This window comes from Trichomycterus rosablanca, chromosome 2, assembly GCF_030014385.1.
Source record: "Trichomycterus rosablanca isolate fTriRos1 chromosome 2, fTriRos1.hap1, whole genome shotgun sequence".
NCBI lineage: Eukaryota > Metazoa > Chordata > Actinopteri > Siluriformes > Trichomycteridae > Trichomycterus > Trichomycterus rosablanca.
Window position 1 is genome coordinate 45,762,080 of NC_085989.1, and position 25,116 is coordinate 45,787,195.

Here is a 25,116-nt window from a genome sequence, read left to right on the forward strand (position 1 = left end):
AAACAAAGCAGCCCCAGACCATCACACTACCACCACCATGTTTCACTTGTATAATTGATCTTCTGAGGGTGGAAAGTTGTGGTAGATTTACACCAGATGTTACAGGACCTATGTCCTTTAAAAAGTTCCACCTTTAACTTATGAGTCCACAGAATACCATTCAAAAAGTCTTGAGGGTCATCTAATTAACCCCTTAGCTACAAAATCATCCAGATCAATGATAACTGAGTTCAATTTCACCAGCCACACCCAGGCATGATCACTGCTAGACCTGTTCAATCTAAACATCACTTCAATAGAACCTGACTAGCAATGTGAAGCAGACTGCTCATGTTTGAAAACTGTACTGTACTCCACTGAGGCCAAATTAGAGAGCAGCGTTAGCGCAGCAGTTAAGATGCTGGACTAGTAATCAGAGGGTTGTCGTTTTAAGCCCCACCACTGCCAAGTTGCCACTGTTGTGAAACCCTCAATTGCTTGCGTTGTATTTGGTCACAATTGTAAGTTGCTTTGGATCTGCTAAATGATGCAATTGAAAATTGAAATTAAAACAATTCTGCAAAGAAGAGGGCCACAATTTCTCCACAGCGATGTAAAACCTTACTGCAAGTTATCCCAAATATTTGCAGTTGCTATTTCCAAGGAGGGCACAACAGTGGTGGAACAAGCTTTCCTTTTCTGTTTGAACATCTGAGTCTCTTGCTGTGTTCAAAAGATGATTAAAGACCTTCATCACCTCTTTACTAAGCACTTAAGCTAACATGTACTTACCAATGCTCTTATTTATTTCTTGCACTAAATAATAATAAAAAAAAAATTCTAACAGGATTTACAGCAGATTTGTGTTCTTGGACTGTTGTTACTTAAACTAGAGTAAGGTAATATTTACTATGGAAGCTCTTTTGTAAGTCGCTCTGGATAAGAGCGTCTGCTAAATGCTGAAAATGTAAATGTAATGTAAATTTAATGTCTTCATCTTATATTAAAATTAGTTGGAAGATCTGGGCTATTCCATCACAGAAGAAGAACGATTGCAGGAATCAATGATAAATGTTCATGTACAGTAGTAAGGGCGGCTCGGTGGGTAGCACTGTCGCCTCATAGCAAGAAGGTCCTGGATTCGATCCCCAGCTGGAGCGGTCCGGGTCCTTTCTGTGTGGAGTTTGCATGTTCTCCCCGTGTCTGCGTGGGTTTCCTCCGGGAGCTCCGGTTTCTTCCCACAGTACTAAGACGTCCAAGTGAGGTGAATTGGAGATACAAAATTGTCCATGACTGTGTTTGGCATTAAACTTGTAAACTGATGAATCTTGTGTAACCAGTAACTACCTGTCCTGTCATGAATGCAACCAAAGTGTGTTTATTTATTAGGATTTTAACGTCATGTTTTACACTTTGGTTACACTCGTGACAGGAACGGTAGTTACTCATTACACAAAGTTATATCGAACACAGTCATGGACAATTTGGTGTCTCCAATTCACCTCACTTGCATGTCTTTGGACTGTGGGAGGAAACCGGAGCACCCGCGGGACACCCACACAGACACGGGGAGAACATGCAAACTCCACACAGAAAGGACCCAGACCGTCCCACCTGGGGACCGATCCCAGGACCTTCTTGCTGTGAGGCGACAGTGCTACCCACTTAGCCACCGTGCCGCCCAAACAAAGTGTGTAAAACATGATGTTACAATCATAATTAATAAAATAATGTAGAGTAGTACTACAGACCCCTCGTTTCAGACCCATGCTCTTCTCTGATTGGATATCGCGAGCAAACTTTCTCAGCCAATCAGCGGCCAGTGACGTTCACTGTTGTCAGGTGAAGCTATGGAAGAAGCTGACGTGTTTTGGTTTGTAAACAGCGGAGCACACAAACGTTCTCTGTCTCTGTAACGTCCAGTAACTAATGAAATGAAATAAAATGATGAGAAATGACAGCACGGATGAACACACGGTGAGTTTCACACACACATTCACGAGTGTCTGATATGAAACGAACTCACTCAACTGTCTCAATACGCTGAAAACGAACTTGTCCGCTAGCATTAGCATTAGCATTAGCATTGAGATGTGTAGGAACTGTGGAGCTAACAGTCTTGTTCAAAAAAATCATCACAACTCAGTCGTAACGTGTTATGAGCGCGGTGTCGGAGTGCCGCACAGCAAGGTGGTTTCACCTGGTTTTCAGGGTGGTCCTGGGTTCGATTATTAACTGTGGTGAAGTCAACTTGTCAACATTTATTTATCTGACATTCTGCATTCCAGTCTATCTAAGGCAGAAATAACACATAACACTTCTCCAGGTTACAACTACACAGGCAAACCAGAATGGTTCAATACAATACTATTATATTTTAATGTCAAACACAACATTAAGTTTGTTTATTTCGAGAGAAAGCAAAACCAGCCGACTGTTCAGGCTCCTACTGCTGCTATAGAGTTAGGGACCGTCGTAAAACTAACAGAACGAACGTGGCAACATTCAAAACATTAAGTGTATCTGTACAAATCTTCTACGATTTGTTTATCTGTATAAATGCACTGTAAATGGGTTTGAATCTCAGTTGGTTGGGCATCAACACAGACATGATTGGCTATTGTTAGGAGTTTCTCAAAGTCACTCAAAGTCCTGTCCCTTAAAGTAATAGAAAGAACTTAACCAGGAGAAGAATCATTCGTTGAATCTCGTACGAGGAAAGCACCCAGACCAGGCACCAAGTCAAAGTATGAATGCCTTAGTTTATGGAAAGAAAACAGAGTTTTTATAAACACAAGAAAAGTGCGTGTGCCGCTCAGGTGGCGCAGCGGTAAAGTACGCTAGCGCACCAGAGTTGGGGTTTCGAATACATAGTATCGAATCTCAGCTCTGCCTTCCAAATGGGCTGGGCGGCAGTATGAACAACGATTGGCTGTTGTTCAGGGTTAGAGGGTAAAGAAAGTCGGATCATAGGTCCCCTGCTGGCCGACTGATGGCGCCTGCACAGGGCTGAGGAATAATGCTGATGGGGGTGTGGCCCTCCATACACAGTGCTCGTCAAGTGTATGAACTCGACTCGTGCAGGTGAAAAATGCAGTCTGTACTGACTGTGCGTACCGGAGGGGGCGTATGTCAGTTGAGAGGCGTCCTCAGTCAGCGGTGAAGGATCGAATCAGTATAGAGGACGCAATCATTAAAAAAAAACTGTGTGTATAACTGTGTGTGTGTGTATAAGAAGAAAAGTTTTGATAAACAAGAACAAAACTAGCCAAAACACCATTTAGAACTGCATGCTCAGCTCTCAAGCTGTGCAAAGTGTAGAAATACTAGGCCTAATACCATCAGTATATGGACATAAGTGTAACTAAGATCTAACAGCTATGTCTGAGGTAAGGAAAGGGAAGGCCAAACAGCCCAGCCATTGGGAGATACACTTGTCAGTGCACTGTCAGTGCTGGTCCCAAACCCGGATGAAACATAAAAAAAAAAACTGTCCCAGATCAGGTATGCGAAACTGTCCACTGTGGCGAGCCCTAAAAAAGTGAGCAGTCTACTTTGTGAAGGTCTGTAAAATTGTGCTCTTACTGAGTATTATGAGCTTTTTCATTTACATTTACGGCAATTAGCAGACGCTTTTATCCAAAGCGACTTACAGTATACAGTTCAAGCAATTTAGGGGTTAAGGGCCTTGCTCAAGGGCCCAACAGTGGTAACCTGGCAGTGGTGGGGTTTGAACCAACAACCTTATGCTTAGTAGTCCAGTACCTTAACGCTAGGTCACAACTGCTACAACCGCTAGGCTACAAATGAGTCAGAGACTGAAATGCAGAATGTCAAACATGTTAAATATTAAACTAACTTTACCACAGTCTGATTTTTGATGGTCATATTCTTAGCGTGTCCACACTGGTTTTCTCTCAGGTTACTTCAGGTTCTTCTTAACTCTCAGGTGTAAGTGAGTGTGCTGCCTTGTAATGAACTGGCACTCTGCTTAAGGTGTGTTTTTTGCTTGTGCCTGGTTTTTGTGGGTGGCAACAGACCCCCCGCAACCCTGAACATGATTAAGCGCTTTGTGAAATGTTTGTTTGTTTTGTTTTATTAGGATTTTAACGTCATGTTTTACACTTTTGGTTACATTCATGACAGGAACGGTAGTTACTCATTACACAAGATTCTTCAGTTTACAAGGTTATATCGAACACAGTCATGGAAACCCACGCGGACACGGGGAGAACCCACACAGAAAGGACCCGGACCGCTCCACCTGGGGATCGAACCCAGGACCCTCTTGCTGTGAGGCGACAGTGCTACCCACTTAGCCACCGTGCCGCCCCTTTGTAAAATGAATGTAGTTCTTTAATAAATCATTTTCTTCCCCTAATTTTGTGTCATGATCAGAGTAGCAGTGTGTTCAGACCATGTACCAGAAACAGTAGATGTAAGGCATTAGTGCAGCACCCACACTTCGCCCTTCAGCGCTGTGCCGTCTGTCCATAAAACACTCTTTCATTTAAGTTGTTACTATATATACTATACTTTATTTGACATATATACATTTACATGTGTACAGTACAATGAAATACTTTTCCCGCAGTTAGTCAGGTCTGTTCTCCTTTCTGTAACATTGCTCGTTTACTGGCTAGGCTTTATTAATAATAGACCACTTACCAAGATTAATGTCTACTTACCACACACTGACTGCTCTCCTTGATTTTTTTAGGTTGCCAGAAAGAAATGATGAGCTCTGGGTTTCCAGATGAGTTGGATTCTCCAGTTGACCTGGAGTCTTTCGAGGTGGTTTCCCCATCGACTCCTGGCCCTTTAGATGTGGAAGAATGCACACACCACTTAGCAACAGCAAAGGAAAAGCCCAAGCTCAAAAACAAGCTCGTGTCAGCATGGAACAATGTGAAATATGGAGGTATGTGTGTTAATTTTTTTTTAATTCATGCAAAGGAACAGTATAAAAAAAATAGTATGGACTCTTTCCCAGTCCCAAATGTTTGCCAATGAAAGGTTTTGCAGTGGAGTAATAAAGCTAATGGTAATCGGAACAATGGCAAAATATGGTGTTCATGGAAAATATAAGAGACCCATGTACAGAACCCTGTGGTACTCCAGTTGAAAGACTGAGGCGATGTAAATCCTCTACATAAAAGGAAAGTTCGCTTTATTTAAGGGAATGTACAATTTAAGGGTTAAGGGCCTTGCTTATGGGCCCAGCAGTGGCATTTCAATTATGGTGGCGTTTGAACCAGTGACCTTCTGATAGATAGTCTCGTACCTTAACTGCTGAGCTACGATTGGCCATGTTTGAACACATGCAGAAGTGATATAAGAGAGATGTTTCCAAATCCCAGCTGATTGAGGGGAGGGGGGATGCTTTAGGACATCTACAGAAGATATTTAGTTTTTTTGCAGCATTGTGGTTCAATTTTCACTCACGGTGGTTTAAGATGCACTGTAGCTACATAGGCTTGGTTGTCTAACCCAGCCTTTCTCAACCGGGGTGCCGTAATCTGAAAACGAAGAGCGGAGAGCGAGCGAGCGAGCGAGACACACACACACACACACACACACACAGAGCGCGCGCGCGAGAGAGAGAGAGAGAGAGAAAGAGAGAGAGAAACACTCAAACTCAAAAGAAGCTTTATTGGCATGACAAATAAAGACATTCGTATTTCCAAAGCAAGTTACAGAGAAATAATAAAAATAACAATAAGAAAGAACAGATACTGTATATATATGTAACAGTTACATGTGCAAAAAATATAAAATAGAATAAAATATTAATAATTTAATATTTAAATTATTAATATATAAAACACACACACACACACACACACACACACACAAAAAGAGAGAGAGACGCACACACACACAAACTGATCGTTATTACTACCTCAATAATGTAAATATTATAATTTTTATTGTTATTATTTTGCACTGTTTTTATTAATATTTTATTCTATTTTATATTTTTGCACATGTAACTGTTTTGTATATATTTGTTCTTTCTTATTGTTATTTTTTATTATTTCTCTCTAACTTGCTTTGGCAATACGAATGTCTTTATTTGTCATGCCAATAAAGCTTCTTTTGAGTTAAGAGAGCCGTTGTCGAGCTACAGAGAGAACATGCAGAAAAGAAGCAGTGCTCTTAGTATAATGACAAATAATTGAGAAATAAACTATAAACTTGTTTAATTATGGTCAATCTGATTCATTCATGGCGCGAACTGAGCTTTTCGAGCCTAACTTACATCAAAAACAAGTATAGGGAGCGACTGAGGGCTCTGGACCAGGAGATCAGAGTCTGCCACTCATCCATCCCTGCCAGAATAGGATGAATGTGTGCATCATCCCAGGCTCAGGTTTCCCCATTAAAAGTAAGTCACGTTTACCCCTCCCTCCCTAAATGACACCTTATGGTGTGTGTGCGTGTGTGTTAGCAGTGCGAGGGATGCAGAGTGTGAGTTTTTTTAATACATTTTAGACTGGGGTGACTTGAGATTTTGCATACTTTTAAAGGCTGGCTGATAGCACTACTGAGATCTGAACTCTGATTACAGCAATGGTAGTCTGGCATAATAGATTATTATAATAATAATTAATCAGATACTAACCTGAGTTCTTTTTTTGTATCTCTGCTTCCAGGTTGGTCCCTGAAGTCCAAACCTCGTCTGAGTAAAACCTCCCCCGTGTGGCTTCTGGGGAACAAGTACCAGCTCAGCTTTGCTGGTGTGTATGATCTGTATCACCAACCAATCATACTTCACCCAGTGCATTGTGGGAGTGTATAGACTGACTGAATGGTGTCAGTGCACCAGTATAAGTGTTTATGATGTGGTTTTACTGATTCAAGATAAACTTTATTGTCATTTCACTGTACACCAAGGTGAGCATTTGGTTTATCCTGAAATACCACAGATTTAAAATAGTAATAAAAATATAAACATATGTAGGATTAAAATAGATACATAAATAGTTACATATACAGTGCCTTGCAAAAGTATTCAGCCCCCTTGAACTTTTCAACCTTTTGCCACATTTCAGGCTTTAAACATAAAGATATGAAATTGTAATTTTTTGTGAAGAATCAACAACAAGCGGGACACAATCGTGAAGTGGAACGAAATTTATTGGATATTTTAAACTTTTTTTAGAAATAAAAAACTGAAAAGTGTGGCGTGCAATATTATTCAGCCCCCTTGCGTTAATACTTTGTAGCGCCACCTTTTGCTGCGATTACAGCTGCAAGTCGCTTGGGGTATGTCTCTATTAGTTTTGCACATCGAGATACTGAAATTTTTGCCCATTCTTCCTTGCAAAACAGCTCGAGCTCAGTGAGGTTGGATGGAGAGCGTTTGTGAACAGCAGTTTTCAGCTCTTTCCACAGATTCTCGATGGGATTCAGGTCTGGACTTTGACTTGGCCATTCTAACACCTGGATACGTTTATTTGTGAACCATTCCATTGTAGATTTTGCTTTATGTTTTGGATCATTGTCTTGTTGGAAGATAAATCTCCGTCCCAGTCTCAGGTCTTTTGCAGACTGCAACAGGTTTTCTTCCAGAATGGTCCTGTATTTGGCTCCATCCATCTTCCCATCAATTTTAACCATCTTCCCTGTCCCTGCTGAAGAAAAGCAGGCCCAAACCATGATGCTGCCACCACCATGTTTGACAGTGGGGATGGTGTGTTCAGGGTGATGAGCTGTGTTGCTTTTACGCCAAACATAACGTTTTGCGTTGTGGCCAAAAAGTTCGATTTTGGTTTCTTCTTCCACATGCTTGGTGTGTCTCCCAGGTGACTTTTTATGGATATCTTTGAGAAATGGCTTTCTTCTTGCCACTCTTCCATAAAGGCCAAATTTGTGCAGTGTACGACTGATTGTTGTCCTATGAACAGATTCTCCCACCTCAGCTGTAGATCTCTGCAGTTCATTCAGAGTGATCATGGGCCTCTTGGCTGCATCCCTGATCAGTCTTCTCCTTGTTTGAGCTGAAAGTTTAGAGGGACGGCCGGGTCTTGGTAGATTTGCAGTGGTCTGATACTCCTTCCATTTCAATATGATCGCTTGCACAGTGCTCCTTGAGATGTTTAAAGCTTGGGAAATCTTTTTGTATCCAAATCCGGCTTTAAACTTCTCCACAACAGTATCTCGGACCTGCCTGGTGTGTTCCTTGGTCTTCATGATGCTCTCTGCGCTTTAAACAGAACTCTGAGACTGTCACAGAGCAGGTGCATTTATACGGAGACTTGATTACACACAGGTGGATTCTATTTATCACCATCAGTCATTTAGGTCAACATTGGATCATTCAGAGATCCTCACTGAACTTCTGGAGTGAGTTTGCTGCACTGAAAGTAAAGGGGCTGAATAATATTGCACGCCCCACTTTTTAGTTTTTTATTTCTAAAAAAAAGTTTAAAATATCCAATAAATTTCGTTCTACTTCACGATTGTGTCCCACTTGTTGTTGATTCTTCACAAAAAATTACAATTTCATATCGTTATGTTTGAAGCCTGAAATGTGGCAAAAGGTTGAAAAGTTCAAGGGGGCTGAATACTTTTGCAAGGCACTGTATTGATACTCACATGCTGAAAAGGTTGCACATTGAGGTTATTACAGCTATGAGTATTTCACATATTGCACATATTGCACATTACAATACTGTGTATACAGTGCTGTGAAAAAGTATGTGCCCCTTATTCCACCATAAAAACATCATCCTGACAGTGAAACGTGGTGGTGGTGTGATGGTCTGGGGCCGCTTTGCTTCTGCAGGACCTGGACGACTTTTTTCAACGTTGGAATCATGAATTTTGCTCTCTGTCAGAAAATCCTGAAGAGAACATCCATCTGTCAGTTGGGTTATGCAGCAGGACAATGCTGGTTCACCTCTGAATGGCTCAAAACAAACATAATGAAGGTGTTGGAGTCCTGACACAACTTAAAACGATCAGTTTGTGTTGAAAAATCCTTCAAATGTAGCTGCAAAGAAGAGGAACAAAATTCCTCATTACACGTTATTGCAAACGTTTGACTAGGTATTAGGTTCAGGGGGCATTTACTTTTAGACATGGGGGATTTTAAATATATGCCTATTTTTAATGAATGGAATGACAGTTCAGTGGTGCTGTCTTTAACCCTTTAATGGGTCTCACCAAGACAATAATGTTTAATGTAGAGTCTCTACCAAACAGTTGAGATGATCACAAAAATGATGCATTTTTTCATAAATGATTTTTCAGCTGCTAGATTCAAGTTGACATAAAGGTTAGAAAGGCCGTTTTCTTAAAACCACAGTGTATCTAGCAATATTTTTGAGTTTAACACGTCAACCAAGGAGTAGATACGACCCAAGCAAGATTATTTAAATACAGCTTATTTTTAAGTGTTTAGACTCAAAGTAAGATCATTAAAGGGTTTAATTAAAATAGAAGTTTTTAAATGTGACAAATGAGCAAAAATAGAATATATTAGGAGGCAAAACTTTTTCACAGGTTGCTATAGGGCAAACGTTTGGAAGATGTATAATGTGTGTGTGTGTGTGTGTGTGTGTTAGATGAGAGGGAGCACTTTCGACGTGTGTTCTACTCTCTCTTCTGGCTGACCTACAGGAGGGGCTTTCAGTCTCTGGATGGCTCATCTCTCACCTCGGACGGCGGGTGGGGCTGCACACTGCGCTCCGCCCAGATGCTGCTCGCTCAGGGTCTACTTCTACACACCATGCCCCCAGGTACTCACAAATGTCTGAATGGGTTTAAGTTCCCACAGACACACTGCAAAATCTTGTAAATATGCCCCCAGATACACATAAGTGCTCAGTGGACTGACTGGCCACAAATTCCCACAGACACACTGCAAAATCTTGTAAACAGAGGTTCTTATGACCACAGAGAGGGGCCAAATTCATATTAGTGCCTATGTTTTTGGAATAGGATGTCCAGCGAGCTCACGGTGAGGTGTCCACATACTTCTGGTCATAGACTTTGTGAAGGGGCACACAAAGCTAGACGTGGTTGTAAGTGTCGCTAATAAAACCACGAGATTGTATGTACCATATCAGTTATGAAACCCTCTCACTGAACGCAGGCTGGACGTGGCAGGGCACCAACCACAAAACCAAAGACGATCTGGAGGTCAGAACCCCCCGAGCCCGCAGCAGGAGACGGAGCGAGGGTGCCATACTGGGTGAATGTGAGGACGACCACCGACGCCTAGTGAAGTGGTTCGAGGATACGCCGTGCTCTCCGTTTGGCCTCCATCGGCTGGTGGAGCTGGGTAGAACATCAGGAAAACGAGCAGGAGACTGGTACGGCCCCTCCATCGCTGCACATATACTGCGGTAAGGACACTGGGCACTGTGCACCCACGCTTAGTGCTATTATGGTAACATTTATGATAATAGATGCTTCCCATGTGCACTTACCTTCAGCTTATTGTACGTATAAACACCTCCATCACAGCGAACTGAGTGGGACTGATGGAAGTCCTTGTGTTTAGATATAGCCAGTGTGAGCCAGAACATTTGCTATGCTTTCTATGTAAAAAAAAAAGAGTGGCCTATAACAGTATCTTCTTCTCCAGTAACTCATGTCATTTTTGTTCCTTTTATTTGCAGTAAGGCCGTAGCGGTGTCTGATGTGAGGGACCTGGCTGTGTACGTAGCGCAGGACTGCACTGGTGGGGCATTAACCAATGTGAAATACTATTTTATATCAGGGTTTTTTTTAGCACAGTGATTCTCAGTTGGTCTTGCCACAAGGTTGCCACTTTTATGAGAAGGATGTTTGTGGGAATCTGTGCCCATTCAGTCAAAAGACCATTTGTATGGCCGGGCACTGTTGTTCATTCTAGAGCTGGTCAGTGGGGCTGAGGTTTAAATTGAGCTTTTCTTTAGATCTTTGTAGAGCTTGCTTTGTGCGAAGGGCCACAGTCATGCTGGAACAGGAAAGGACCTTGCCCAAACTAAAAAGCGCACAATTTTTCTTTCATTTAATTGATTTATTACACCTGCTAGAAACTGTTGTGGCTGAAACACAGTTTCTATCGGGGTGTCCCAATACTTTTATCCATGTAGTGTGTACAGTCCATTTTTTGTTACAGGTTTTAAGCTGCCTGTGCATGGACATTCTGAGTGTTTATAAAGTAAATTTATTAAGGGGTCAAGCTTTGCCACTGCCAAGTTGCCACCCTCAGGCACTTGATGCCTTGTATGTACTGTATTAAATGCCAGTCACTTTGGTTGTAAAAACATCTGCTAAATGCCCACATGTTATAAATGCTGGGATAAATTTAATCAGCTCTCATCCAAAACACAACATCGACCTGAAACTAATAAAAGTCGTTCCAGTATTACCTGATATTTTCAGTTTTGGATATAGTAATGCATCTTTAACTGACTTCAACTGTGTGTAGCTTTGCAGTAATGCTGGTAGCCTACAAGTATCTCTTGCTGTGTCCCAATCCACATCAAGCTATAATAAATACTTGACAAATTAGTACACAACCATCTGTGTATTCAGTACTTAGCATGTGACTTGAGATGCAAGTCTGTGTTTTTTTTATATCTAGTATTCAAGCTAATAACATCCATAGTAACCCAGTCCTTTCTACTGAATTTTTTTCCCCTAATCTCCCAATCTAGTCATTTCCAATTCCCAACTGGGAATCCACTGCTGGTTGCACAACCCTGATATGTGTGATCTGTGTGACACACCCCACTCACGAACATCCATTTCTTTTTTATTTATTTTTATTTATGCATTTACCAAACCTAGAACTCACCAGGGACGACGCATAGACCAAACTATATTCACAAGATGCAGAATTGGCCACACCAGGGTAACCCACCAATACCTGGTTAAAGGAGAAAACCCACCAACATGTGAAACCTGCCAAACACTTACAACTATAAAACACATTTTGATAGAATGCCCTAAATACACAAAGGAAAGACAACAAGTACACATGCCTGAAACCATAAAAGAAATCCTTACACAAGACAACACAAGAACAGTATTAACATACCTCACAACCATAAAAATGAAAATGAAAATATAAAATGGACCAAATGATGAAGACAGATATATAATACCCAGTTCCTGCCATTAAATGACACACGTGTTTAACATGGTGTAAAAAACCCAAATAAATAAATATTTATGCATTTTCTCCCATTTTTCTGCTGATTTAGTGTAGTCAGTTTGTCCTCCGCTGCTGGGGATCCCTGATTGCAGTCGAGGTGGGTATTTTGCTGCCCACGCCTCCTCCGACCAGTGCGCAGCCCTTTGCGGAACCCTTTTTTACCTGTGCACTCTGCACAGGCACCTCTCTATCTGCCAATCAGGGTCCTTACACAGCGTCCTTACACAGCGACCCACATAGTCTGGTCATCCCGCCCTAGCAGAACCGTGTCTGCTGCAGGCACTGCCAATAGATGGCGCCCAGCCGACCGGTGGCGACGCCGAGTTTCGAATCGAGGAGTTCAGAATCTCGGTGCTGGTGCACTAGCGGAATATCCCGCTGCGCCACCTGGGTGCCTTTGCATCCATTTCTGACCTTCCTTTGTCAAACACGGCTAGTTGTGTTTGTGTGAACACCCGTCCAGGTAGGTGGTTCTGCTGAGATTCGAATTTGTGAGTTGAAACACTCCACAGTAGTGTACTGGGCCACCAGCCGAGTGCCCGGTAACACAATTTCATTGATGCTAATGGTGAACTGACCTCATGTGTGATTCATTTCAAAATCTTCTTATTCTCTCTGTCTGTAGTGTATATTCACGATGTGCTGAGATTGTTTGAGGATGCCCACTATGCCAGCCCCACCAAACACAAAGCTCTTATTATACTGGTTCCTGTGAGACTTGGTGGAGACACTCTTAACCCTGCATATGCTGACTGTGTGAAGGTATGGTCTCTAACAAACATGTAAACCTCTGTATCAGTGTCACCTTGAATCAGATTAACCCATTTCTCTTTGTTCAACCTTTAGCAACTATTTACGCTGAAAAGCTGCATTGGAATCATCGGAGGAAAACCCAAACACTCGTTATATTTTGTGGGATTTCAGGGTAAGCAGTAGGACATCGGCAGATACTTTATCTACTATTTATAGCTACTAACATGATGTACGGTGATTTATTTAGAAATAATTGATGATTTTTTTTTTTATTAATGTCTGTTGGGTGAATATATAAAGAACACAAGGAAATGTAAATAAAGAGTCATGAATTAAAAAATAGATATTCTAGTAAATGTGCTTCTGTGGAAAATCACCAGTGAGCCAAGACATTAAAACCACCCACCTAATATCCTGTCAAAACATCTCTGACCCTCCGAGACTAAATTATTTCCAGTCCTTAGACACTCAACTCAACAAACCAGTTCCTTAAAAAAGTTTCAATATAAATATGTTTGTACATAGGCTTAAAGCATTTGGTTCCCTTTTTCATTTCATTACAGTGGTCAGATGATGTGTTTGCCGTGTCATTATGAACACTGCGCTCTCTAATAACCTCATTTCGACACTTTTTCTGGTCTTGTTGCAGGCGAGCAGCTCCTGTATCTGGATCCTCATTTCTGTCAGTCGGCTGTGAATATGAGTCAAACCAGCTTCCCTCTGGAGGTGAGTTTCATCATCCTGCAGATTTAAGAAAACTGTTTAAATTCTTAGAAGCAGTATGAAAAAAAACGCCATATAAAATACAATTTCCTATAAAGAAACATATCGACCCCCACTTTGAACTTTTTAAAGAACCTATTATTCAGCCAGGGCGGCATGGTGGCTCGGTGGGTAGCACTGTCACCTCACAGCAAGAAGGCCCTGGGTTCCATCCCCAGGCGGGACGGTCCGGGTCCTTTCTCCTGTGCGGAGTTTGCATGTTCTGTTCATTGGAGACACTGAATTGCCCTGTGTGTGTGTGTGAGTGGGAGTGTGTGTGTGTGTGTGTGTGTGAGTGTGTGTGTGTGTGTGTGTGTGAGTGTGTGTGGATAAGCGGATAAGAAAATGAATTATGAATTATTCAGCCATGATAATAGCCATATTAGCTGACATGACATTAAGAATCAAACAAACAATCTGATTTAGGAGGCATAAATCCTTCTCTTAGTCAGTGTTTTTTAACTGAATGGGCAGCTGACCACTAGGGGTCTTAGTGAGCCCAGATGGAGGTCCTGTTGCATTTGATTGGGACAAGAAAATCAATAGGCTATAAGCATACCTCCTGTATCTCTCTTGTGATGTCAAACTGCCTATAGCCTACGTTGGGTCTTTAAGAATGGACAAATATTTGATTTGCCCATCTCGAAAGTGCAAAGGTCAACGAGTGGTGACTATGAATGATTGTGATTCAGTTGTAAAAGCAGGTCCTGCTGAAGCAGATCCATTCAGACCAGAATGGCTGTTTTGACCCCTGCCATTAGCTACAAGTGTTTCCAATGTTTAGGGTATTATTTCTTCTAGTTATGTCATTGATTGTCCACTTACTACAAGCTTCTGTTTGAAGAATATAACAGCCTCTAGGTTAACAGAAGTGAGTTGGATGTAGTATAGAGCAGAGATAGCAGCAAAAACTAAATGAGGAATCTAATTCATTTAAACAGATTAAACACATATAGCTACTGTATATATGAATATATATATATATATATATATATATATATATATATATATATGTGTGTGTGTGTGTGTGTGTGTGTGTGTGTGTGTGTGTGTGTGTGTGTGTGTGTGTGTGTGTGAGAATGAATATACACATATAACCATCCTATTTATCCATCTTTTTTTTAAACTGTCTGTACGAAATATGTTTATGATCATGACTAGACACTTTTTTTCCCTCATGTAAAATACAGTCCATTGTGGAATATCCATGTTGGTAACCCCTTCTGTACTATGCATAGGCACACTTTTACTATTATACCTTTCATCCAAAGCGTTAGGATCATCCATCAAACAATGTGCATGGCCATGTTTTGTAACCACTGTGCATATGATGGTCAGGGATCTATGAAATGCCACCATCTGTCAAACTGTCCACTGTTGTCTAGCACCTACAGTGGAAATGCAAGCCTCGCAACTGGACATCAGAGACCATGTCTGTTGGAAAAAGCGTTATACAAAGAAATTTGACTTGACTTGTGTTCTCAGGATAGACTCTGAGTAACAGTGGTATCCCAAGCTAACAAATTCAGGCAGGAGACAGAGAGGAGAGGATCAGGGATCTGTGAGATTTACCTACCGTGACCATGACCAGAACATGGAATTTATTGTGTCCAAACTTTTGCAGTAGATTCTACATAGTACATGTTCCAACCAATAGAAAATGTATTTTTAATTTACATGTATGGTAAGCGTCACTACTATTTACTGCATCGTAAATAGCAAATCCTGTCACCCCAAAATGCAAGTCGGCCATATATTTTACTCTCTTTCTTTCTATTTTGTTTGTAGTCGTTTCACTGTAAGGCAGCAAGGAAGCTGCCAATCCAGCGAATGGACCCCAGCTGCACTCTGGGATTTTACACTAAGAGCAGGAAGGACTTTGACACTCTCCGGTCAGACATCACCAGGGTAAGACGGGATATTTCAGATAAGGTAGTTAAAAGTCTATATAAAAAAAGTTGCCAGACTTTTTTAACTCTATTTATTAAATATCTGATATATTTAAACTGATCCATGATCCCTCGTATGTGATAAATAGACGTAACACCATGGTATGAAAAACATCATTTTGTACCACCGTGCTTTACTACCTTCACAGTGAACTTTGGCTCGAATTCAGTGCTCGGGGGTCGTCTGACATACTGTCTACGGCCACTAGACCCAAAAAGAACAATTTTGCTTTCATCAGTCCACAAAATGTTGAGCCGTTTCTCTTTGGAACAGTCAATGTTTCCTTGGTAAATGTTAATCCATTCAGGACGTGTCTTTTTCTTAACAACGGGACTTTGCAGGAGTTCTTGCTGGTAAATTGGCTTCACTTAATCATCTTCTGTACTCACTGCTAACTTCAGATGTTCCTTGATCTTTCTGGAGGTGATCATTGGCTGAGTATTTGCCATTTTGGCTATTCTTCGATCCATTGGAACAGTAGTTCCACGCTTCCTTCTGCGTCTTTCAGGTTTTGGTCGTCACTTCAAGGCATTTGAGATCATTTTAGCTGAGCAATCAATAATTTGCTGCACTTCTCTGTATGTTTTTCCCTCTACTATCAACTTTTTAATCAAAGTACGCTGTTCATCAGAACAATGTCTGGAACAACCCATTTTACCCAGTATTTCAGAAGGAAATGTGCTTTGACCAACCTGTGCAACATTTTCCCCCTCCTACCTTAAATAAGGGCCAAAATTGACACCCGTTCTTCTGCAGAATGAATGACTTCACCAATTGAACTCCTCACTGCTATTATTTTGAACAAGCCCCTTTAAATCAATGCTTTGATTACTCAGAATGAGCGGCATGCATGTCCTAATTGTTGGGTTTGTTTTGTTTTCATTACTCTACTACACTTTCAAGTAAATTTTTTGCTATGTAGAAATATCACTTCTACTAAAAACAGTGATTTATCAGGTTAATGGTGTTGGACTGCTATTTTTTTAAACACCGCTGTAAAAATAAGGAAACTTTTTGAAGATCCCTTATATCTCTAAGAGACTTGTATGTTACAGGGTTATTATGTTTTTTTTACACTAGCATATCACCACTGAGATTCAGGTTTGATTTATTTACCAGGAGGGAGGGGTCAGCATTCACAACTTTGTAAAAAATAGCATTAGTCAGTAGTACAACGGTTTAAGAACAATAAATCTTATTGCACTGTTGCAAGGAATTTTAGGATTTCACCATCTACAGTCCATTACATTATTAAATGATTTGGAAAGGGCAAGGCTAAAAACCAGTGTTGAATGCTCTCAAACAGACAAAAGGACCATCCCTATTGCTATCAGTGCAGAGTTTAATAGCCAGGTTCAGGTACCGTGGTGGTGTGTGGGGTAACATCATGTCTATGCAGAGTACAACATATCCTATTATTTATGAGCGATCAAAGATTGAACTAAGCCTCTTTCGGCTTTGTAGTAGAGAGTGCAGGTGTTAGACTGGCCTGTCTGCAGTCCAGATTTGTCTCCTAGATTAGTAAATTTAGGATTGCTACCTAAAATACAAAGCCAGTCTTAGGACGCATTCACATGAGAAGCGTTTTGCACTTTGCTCACCGCGAGTCTTGGCACAAACTGTCGCTTTTCAGCACTTGACCTGAGTGGTGCAAAAAAAAGTCAAGTGTGAGACAATTATGAGATGAATCTGCATTTGTGTGGAATAACCGTCAGATTTAAAAGCTCCACGTGTATCTGTGTTTATTTGGATTTTCCTCACTGTTTCACTTTTAAACTTGTGTTACAGCTCGAGCTTCTGAGAAATTGTGAGAATCAGCTTTTTATAGAGTCTAAAATGATTATTGTTAAAAAAAAGCTTAATGTGGTTTAATCTAATAAAAAATGACACAGAATCACTAAACTTCTCTTAATTATTACTGCTCATAAGTAATATGAGAAGGTCAGCGGCAAACTGGGTCAAAGTTTAATCAGGTGAACTGAGCACTGCGGCAAACACAAAAAGTGAGCTCAATGCAGCAAAAGTGCTGTGTGCCACTTAGGGAAGCGCAGCGGCAAGCAAAGCAGCACCGCCACACCCCATAGGAAACAACGGCACAGCCGGAGCAAAAACAGTTTTGCCGCTTCTCATATGAATGCGCCCTAAGTGTTTTACAACTCACTAGTTGGCATGCTGGCTTTTCCCATAATGCTGTGGTTCTAATTTAAGGTTGACTCAGGATTCTGGGTTTTGTAAAACAATGGGAATCAGTTTCTCTCCACTGTGTCTGAGCTTCAATTTTGACTACGTCACATAATCAGTTCGTCTCATTAGCGGCGCTTTGAAAAGTTGAGCTGCAAACGGACTCAGATTAAACTTCGAGCGCAGCGAAACGCGGTAAAAACCGAACGTTAAAGCGGTGAATGTGCATTGTAGCGCAGCAGCATGGTAAGCGGCACCGCCTCACTCTATAGGAGTTCTGGAATGGCACATCCGGTGCAAAGGCGGTTTTGCTGCGTATCATGTGAATGCAGCCTAACTCTGTAACATTCAAAAACCTAACACATTATAATCTGTCCTTCTCTTCTCTCAGGTACTCATTTCCTCCACAGAGACCTATCCCATCTTCACCTTTGTGGAGGGCGGCGGGCAGGACGAGCACGATCATGCCGAGTTGAACTTTGATCCTGTCATAAACGTCCCACCCAGAGACAAAGCAAGACGACGTGATAAGAGAAGCAGTGCGGACGAATTTGTGCTGCTCTGAATTTATTAGCGAAGGCTTCCAACCTGCTTAAACTTGCACTTTAATCATGAACTACTGAAATCCAAACTGTAGGACTTTTGATACTTGACTAAAAATGGATGTGTAAGTCACTTTATCTGAAATTCTGATTTTTTCTGATCCTGATTTGGTCTGTTATTCTGAGATCCAGTCAGGTTCAATGTGTTGTGTCCAAAATAAATATGCAGTATTTCCTCGCCCCACAAAAACACCTGAGATTTAAATTTTGCTCCGCTTGCTCTCTGTGTAATTTTTTCAGCTGTGAACTAGTGCCCCCCTGCACCCAACCCGCTCCTTTCCTTATACACTACTGCCAATAATCCATTAAGCAAACCAACAGTGTGAAGAAAATCATATAATTTAGTGGTTCAGTTCAATGCAGCCAAATAAACATTTCTAAAGTCTTTTTGCACAAAATATCTGGACTGTTTTTTCCCTGTTAGTGTAGTTTGCTACTTCATCTGCATATTAAAACCAAAATCTACTTAAGTGGATTTTTGTTGACTTCATTAGGCTGGATTCACATTAGAAGCAGCAAACCACTTTTGCACTGAGTGTGCTGCTGTTTCCTATTGAGTGTGGTGGTGCTGCTTAGCTTGCCGCTGTGCTTCGCTTTACCTGATTGAACTTTGACCCAGTTTGCCGCTACCCTTTTTAAAGTGCTTCCAATGAGACAAACTGTTAGATACGAGGCGGTAAAAGCATTTAAGTTGTATGAACAACGCTTAACGTGAACAAAACTTAACATGACTTATTGTACTGAAACAACAAGTGAGGAATTTCATTAGTGGAGAGAACTTATGATCAGTAAAAATTAGGAGAAGTTTAGCGTCCTGTCTCCTTCATTTAATACATTAAACCACGTTAAGCTTTTTTTTTTAATGATAAGTGTTTTAGACTCTCGGAAAAGCTGATTCTCACAATTTCTCAGAACCATGAGCTGTTTAAAAGACAAGTTTAAAAGTAAAACAGGAGGAAAATCCAGATAAACACAGATACAGTGGGGTCAAAAAGTATTTAGTCAGCCACTGATTGTGCAAGTTCTCCTACTTAGAAAGATGAGAGAGGTCTGTAATTTTCATCATAGTTACACTTCAACTATGAGAGACAAAATGAGGAAAAAAAATCCAGGAAATCACATTGTAGGATTTTTAAAGAATTTATTTGTAAATTATGGTGGAAAATAAGTATTTGGTCACCCACAAACAAGCAAGATTTCTGGCTCTCACAGACCTGTAACTTCTTTAAGAAGCTCTTCTGTCCTCCACTCGTTACCTGTATTAATGGCACCTGTTTGACCTCGTTATCTGTATAAAAGACACCTGTCCACAGCCTCAAACAGTCAGACTCCAAACTCAACCATGGCCAAGACCAAAGAGCTGTCGAAGGACACCAGGAAGAAAATTGTAGACCTGCACCAGGCTGGGAAGAGTGAATCTACAATAGGCAAGCAGGTTGGTGTGAATAAATCAACTGTGGGAGCAATTGTAAGAAATTGGAAGACATACAAGACCATTGATAATCTCCCTTGGGGTCAAGATCTCATCCCGTGGGGTCAAAATGATCATGAGAACGGTGAGCAAAAATCCCAGAACTACATGGAGGGACCTGATGAATGACCTGCAGAGAGCTGGGACCAAAGTAACAAAGGCTACCATCAGTAACACACTACGCCGAGAGGGACTCAAATCCTGCAATGCCAGGCGTGTCCCCCTGCTTAAGCCAGTACATGTCCAGGCCCGTCTGATGTTTGCCAGAGAGCATATGGATGATCCAGAAGAGGATTGGGAGAATATCATGTGGTCAGATGAAACCAAAATGGAACTTTTTGGTAAAAACTCAACTCGTCGTGTTTGGAGGAAGAAGAAGAACCCAAGAACACCATACCTACTGTGAAGCATGGGGGTGGAAACATCATGCTTTGTGGCTGTTTTTCTGCAAAGGGGACAGGACGACTGATCCGTGTTAAGGGAAGAATGAACGGGGCCATGTATCGTGAGATTTTAAGCCAAAACCTCCTTCCATCAGTGAGAGCATTGAAGATGGAACGTGGCTGGGTCTTCCAGCATGGCAATGATCCCAAACAGACCGCTCGGGCAATGAAGGAGTGGCTCCGTAAAAAGCATTTCAAGGTCCTGGAGTGGCCTAGCCAGTCTCCAGACCTCAACCCCATAGAAAATTTGTGGAGTCCGTGTTGCCCAGCAACAGCCCCAAAACATCACTGCTCTAGAGGAGATCTGCATGGAGGAATGGGCCAAAATACCAGCTACAGTGTGTGCAAACCTGGTGAAGACTTACAGGAAACGTTTCACCTCTGTCATTGCCAACAAAGGTTATGTTACAAAGTATTGAGTTGAACTTTTGTTATTGACCAAATACTTATTTTCCACCATAATTTACAAATAAATTCTTTAAAAATCCTACAATGTGATTTCCTGGATTTTTTTTTCTCATTTTGTCTCTCATAGTTGAAGTGTACCTATGATGAAAATTACAGACCTCTCTCATCTTTCTAAGTAGGAGAACCTGCACAATCAGTGGCTGACTAAATACTTTTTGGCCCCACTGTACATGAGGAGCTTTCAGACTGGATTTGACAGTTATTCCACACAAATGCAGATTCATCTAATATTCTTACTTTGATGACGTTTTACCACACTACTCAAGCTGAGCGCTGAACAAAGCAGCAGTTTGTTCCGAAGCTCATGGTGAGCGAAGCACAAAACACTTCTCATGTGAATGCGCCCTCAGCCTCCCTTTTGTCTCTTGTGTCATTTTCAATGTCATTTCAATTTGTGGTTCTATCCACTTGTGTGGCCAAAAGTATGCAAACCACGACCTTGTTGGGCATTGTAATCCAAAACCATGGGCATTAATATTAGGTTCCAAAAGATTTTGAAGTGTCTGTGGCAAGTTTGTGCCTAAGCACTGGTCAGGTTCGTGCTGTTGCTCAAGTGTAAGGGCAGGTCACGCTTGTGCACTTTTCATACCCCACGTGTTTTTGATTCCTGGCTCTAATAGCCATGGGTTCAGAGTACTTAATGTGTCAATTCTAAACTTTTCAGTAAAATGACATGAATGAACACATGTGAAGAATGTTCAGAATTCTTGTGTTGTTTCACCGTCTGGCACTTTACAAAAATAACTTTGTATATTAAATAAACAAATCACAGATATTATACAAACTATTATTGTTTAATAGCTTGTTGCAGGATAGTTGGGAGGTGGTTGAAAAAACTGATACAGGATCTGGAAGCTGTGATGCAACCTTGGTAATTTATTACCCCACGCGTCTGATGACAGATGCACAGTGGCATGGATAAAGAAATAACCTCAATTAAACATACACTAATTCTGACCTAACGGACCAATTACAACTAATCTTTGAAAAATATAAATGCTTATTAACTATAGCACTGCCGTTGTCGTTTCCACCACAGCTCCCAAAATGCTCTGCCCTTTAAATACTCTGGTATTAGACTGGACCATTGACAGATAACTTCAACCAAATGTCCTCTTTAGGTCAAACCAATCCCCTACATTGTTCAATGACCTTTATATGAACTCTACTTAAATATTACTCCTAAATAATCATGACAGAACATAGTATACAAAAGGTAACCTGCAACCCCCCCACCCCCAGTTTTAAAGGCATTAAGTTTTAAGGTATTTTTTTCTCATAAGGATGTATGGGAAACCTGTTAATGAGTTCCACGGCCCTGAGCATTTTAGACTCCCTCGAAAAAAAGCTGACACAGTTTCTCAGAACCTTGAGCTGTAACAAGCTGTAAGTTTAAAAGTGAAACGGTAAGGAAAATTCAGATAAACACAGATACATGTGGAGCTTTCAGACTGGATCTGACGGTTATTTCACACAAATGCAGATTCGTCTCCTATTTAGGGCAAGCTGTAGCCTAGTGGTTAATGTACTGGACTAGTGGATCAGAAGGTCGCTGGTTCAAGCCTCACAGCTGCCAGGTTGCTGCTGTTGGTCCCTTGAGCAAGGCCCTTAACCCTCAATTGCTCAGACTATATACTGTAACTAATGTAAGTCGCTTTGGATAAAGGCGTCTGCTAAATGCCGAAAATGTAAATGTAAATTTACACTTTGATGACATACAGCACCGATCAAGCCGAGTGCTGAACAAAGTGGCTGTTCATTGTTAATTTAAAATTAAATAAATAACCACCAAGTGAACCAAGCAACCAAATCTTACATCTTTCCCAGCTACTACAGAACCCAGTGATCTGTCATCTGTAGAACAGTTTTCCCCATGAGATAGGGTAGTTGTAGCCTAGCTTTTAAGGTCATGGGCTAGTAATTGAAAGGTCGCTGGTTCAAGCCCCACCACTGCCAGGTTGTCACTGGATAAAATCATCTGCTAAATGCTGAAAATGTAAAGGTTTTTGTAGTATCTTAGTATCTCCAGTGCCCACTTGATGACCAGGCACCCCTGCTCCACAGTTGAGTAACTGTCTCTCCCTGGAAACATCTTGCGGCTCAGGAAAGCCACCAGTCTGCAAGCTCCCCCTCCACCAAGCCCCGAAGCACCATCACAGTGTCTTCAAGTCTTGAAATGCCCCCTCACACTGCTCTGCCCAGACCACCTTGTTGGGAGCTAAGGTTTTGGTAAGATCTGTAAGGACAGATACTTCTACCAAAAATTTAACCTAGCTATCATCTCACCAGCCCCAAAAGAATCTCACCTTTTCCTTGATTGTTGGTGGACTAAAACTGTGGATGGCCTCCACCTTTTCTAGCTGTGGAAGCTGTGGACGAATTACCCCATCACCAATAATGAAGCTCAAATAACAGTTCTGTTTCATTGCCAGGGCACATTTCTTGGGATTGCCTCCTTTAACCATTCTAAGACTTGGCATGACCCGAAAATGATACAGCCCATAAGAATTCTAAAACCAGTGAGTTCCTTTGCTCTAATGCTTAAGGGAACCTGCCAGTGACTGTTACATAAGTCCAGGGACATGATAGGTAGATTATTTGCTTTACCTAGCCATTCCACTGGTTCATCATTCTAAAATCAGTGCAAAACCTAATACCTTTTTGTTTGGCCACTAAGACAACTGCGCTACACCACTCACTTGTTAAAAGCTCAGTGACTCCTAATGAGAGCGTAATGTCCAGCTCTTGCTTCAGGGCAGTCAACAATCGTTCTGAAACGTGAAGGGTTGCTGGTTCAAGCCCCACCGCTGCCAGATTGCCAGTGTTGGGTCCTTGAGCAAGACCCTAAACCCTCAATTGCTTAGACAATATACTGTGACAGTACAGTAAGTTACTGTGGATAAAAGCGTCTGCTGAGGATTGACCTCCTCCAGCTGTTGCTGATGAAACAGTTCTAAATGGGACACCTCCACCTTTCCGTGAGCTGTTAATGGTAGAGAAATACTGTTCTGTTGGTTCCTCTTCCTCCACTGGCTCTGATCTGGGATGAAACTCTTTAAGAAGGTTTACATGAAAGATCTGCTTCTGTTTACCACTTTCTGGCATGAATATCTCATAAGCCACATTATTTGTCTTGCGAAGAACCTTATTTGAACTGTCTCATTCAGTTTGGAGCTTGTTGTCAAAAGTCTGAGCACCTGCTGGCCAGGAACCAAGCATCTCTGTGTGGCAATATGATCATACCAGGCTTTCTGGTTTCTTTGGATATTTCTCATGTTCTCTTGGGTCATCTGCTCTAGACGTTAATCTGGATTCTTCTTGTTGGCCCATCTATAGCTCCTTTAGTAAATCAAGGAACCTCCGAACTTGGTTGAATTAGTGGTTGAAAAAACGATCAGGAAGCTGTAATGCTGGGATTTTTATTTCTTTAAGTCCAAGGACAGCTGCACAGTGGCACAGTTAAACAAACAACTTCCAAAAAAATACAGACAAGATAAACTCAAGGTCCTTAACCATCTAAACTGTCTATATCAGTTTTTCTCCCAATTCACTATTTGTAAGTGCTCATAAATAAAAGTTGCTGCCGGTCCTGCATTGGCAAGGAGGACTGACCTTTTCCTACCTTGACAAGCAAGGCCAGTTGTGTTTGTATTGGTCCCACATGACTCTGAGACCCTCAGTGGTGATGGTGCATTAGACTTCTTCTACTCTTGCAATGTCTTCCAAAATAAATACACAGTTATGAAAGTAATGCCACAAATGTTAAAGAAAAGCTGCTGCCAAATAAAGTATCTTAGTCCACAATTCACACAAAAGGCTTTGAGATCCTAACGGAAATTTTCGGCATTTAGTGGACACTTTTCCAAAGTGATTTACAGTTGTGACGGTATACAATATAAGCAATTGAGGGTTAGGACCTTGCTCAAGGACCCAGCAGTGGAAACCTGGCAGTGGTGGGACTTGAACCAGTGACCTTCTGATTACTAGTCCAGTACCCTGACCACTATGCTACAACTGCCCTAAATCCTTTGGGAATTGAGCACACCAATTGTTCTACATTACATTTACAGCATTTAGCAGATGCTTTTGTCCAAAGCAACTTACACACTGAACACAATGTTTGAGGGTTAAGGGACTTGCTCAGGGACCCAACAGTGGAAACCTGGCAGTGGTGGGGCTTGAACCAGCAAACTTCTGATTGCTAGTCCAGTACCTTAACCGCTAAGCTATTACTGTATCACATTATTCATAACAAACAAGGTTCCAGTGTATCGTCTGGTTATAAACACTGATCTCCACAGCTCAAAAAGTACACTGAGTACTTTAAAGTCTAAACTGCACCCCAGTTCA

General features: G+C 41.4%; 1 protein-coding gene across 1 annotated transcript; it reads left to right on the top strand.

Moving 5' to 3' along the window:
- Positions 1-1,842: 1,842 nt before the first annotated feature.
- Positions 1,843-18,782, top strand: LOC134334163 (cysteine protease atg4da-like). Its single transcript, XM_063016364.1, has 11 exons — positions 1,843-1,956; positions 4,700-4,900; positions 6,636-6,719; positions 9,552-9,725; positions 10,082-10,334; positions 10,611-10,672; positions 12,762-12,898; positions 12,983-13,061; positions 13,539-13,615; positions 15,440-15,559; positions 18,174-18,782. Exons 2-11 carry the CDS (start codon positions 4,714-4,716, stop codon positions 18,345-18,347), a joined length of 1,347 nt encoding a protein of 448 aa, XP_062872434.1. The 5' UTR covers positions 1,843-1,956; positions 4,700-4,713; the 3' UTR covers positions 18,348-18,782.
- Positions 18,783-25,116: the final 6,334 nt, after the last annotated feature.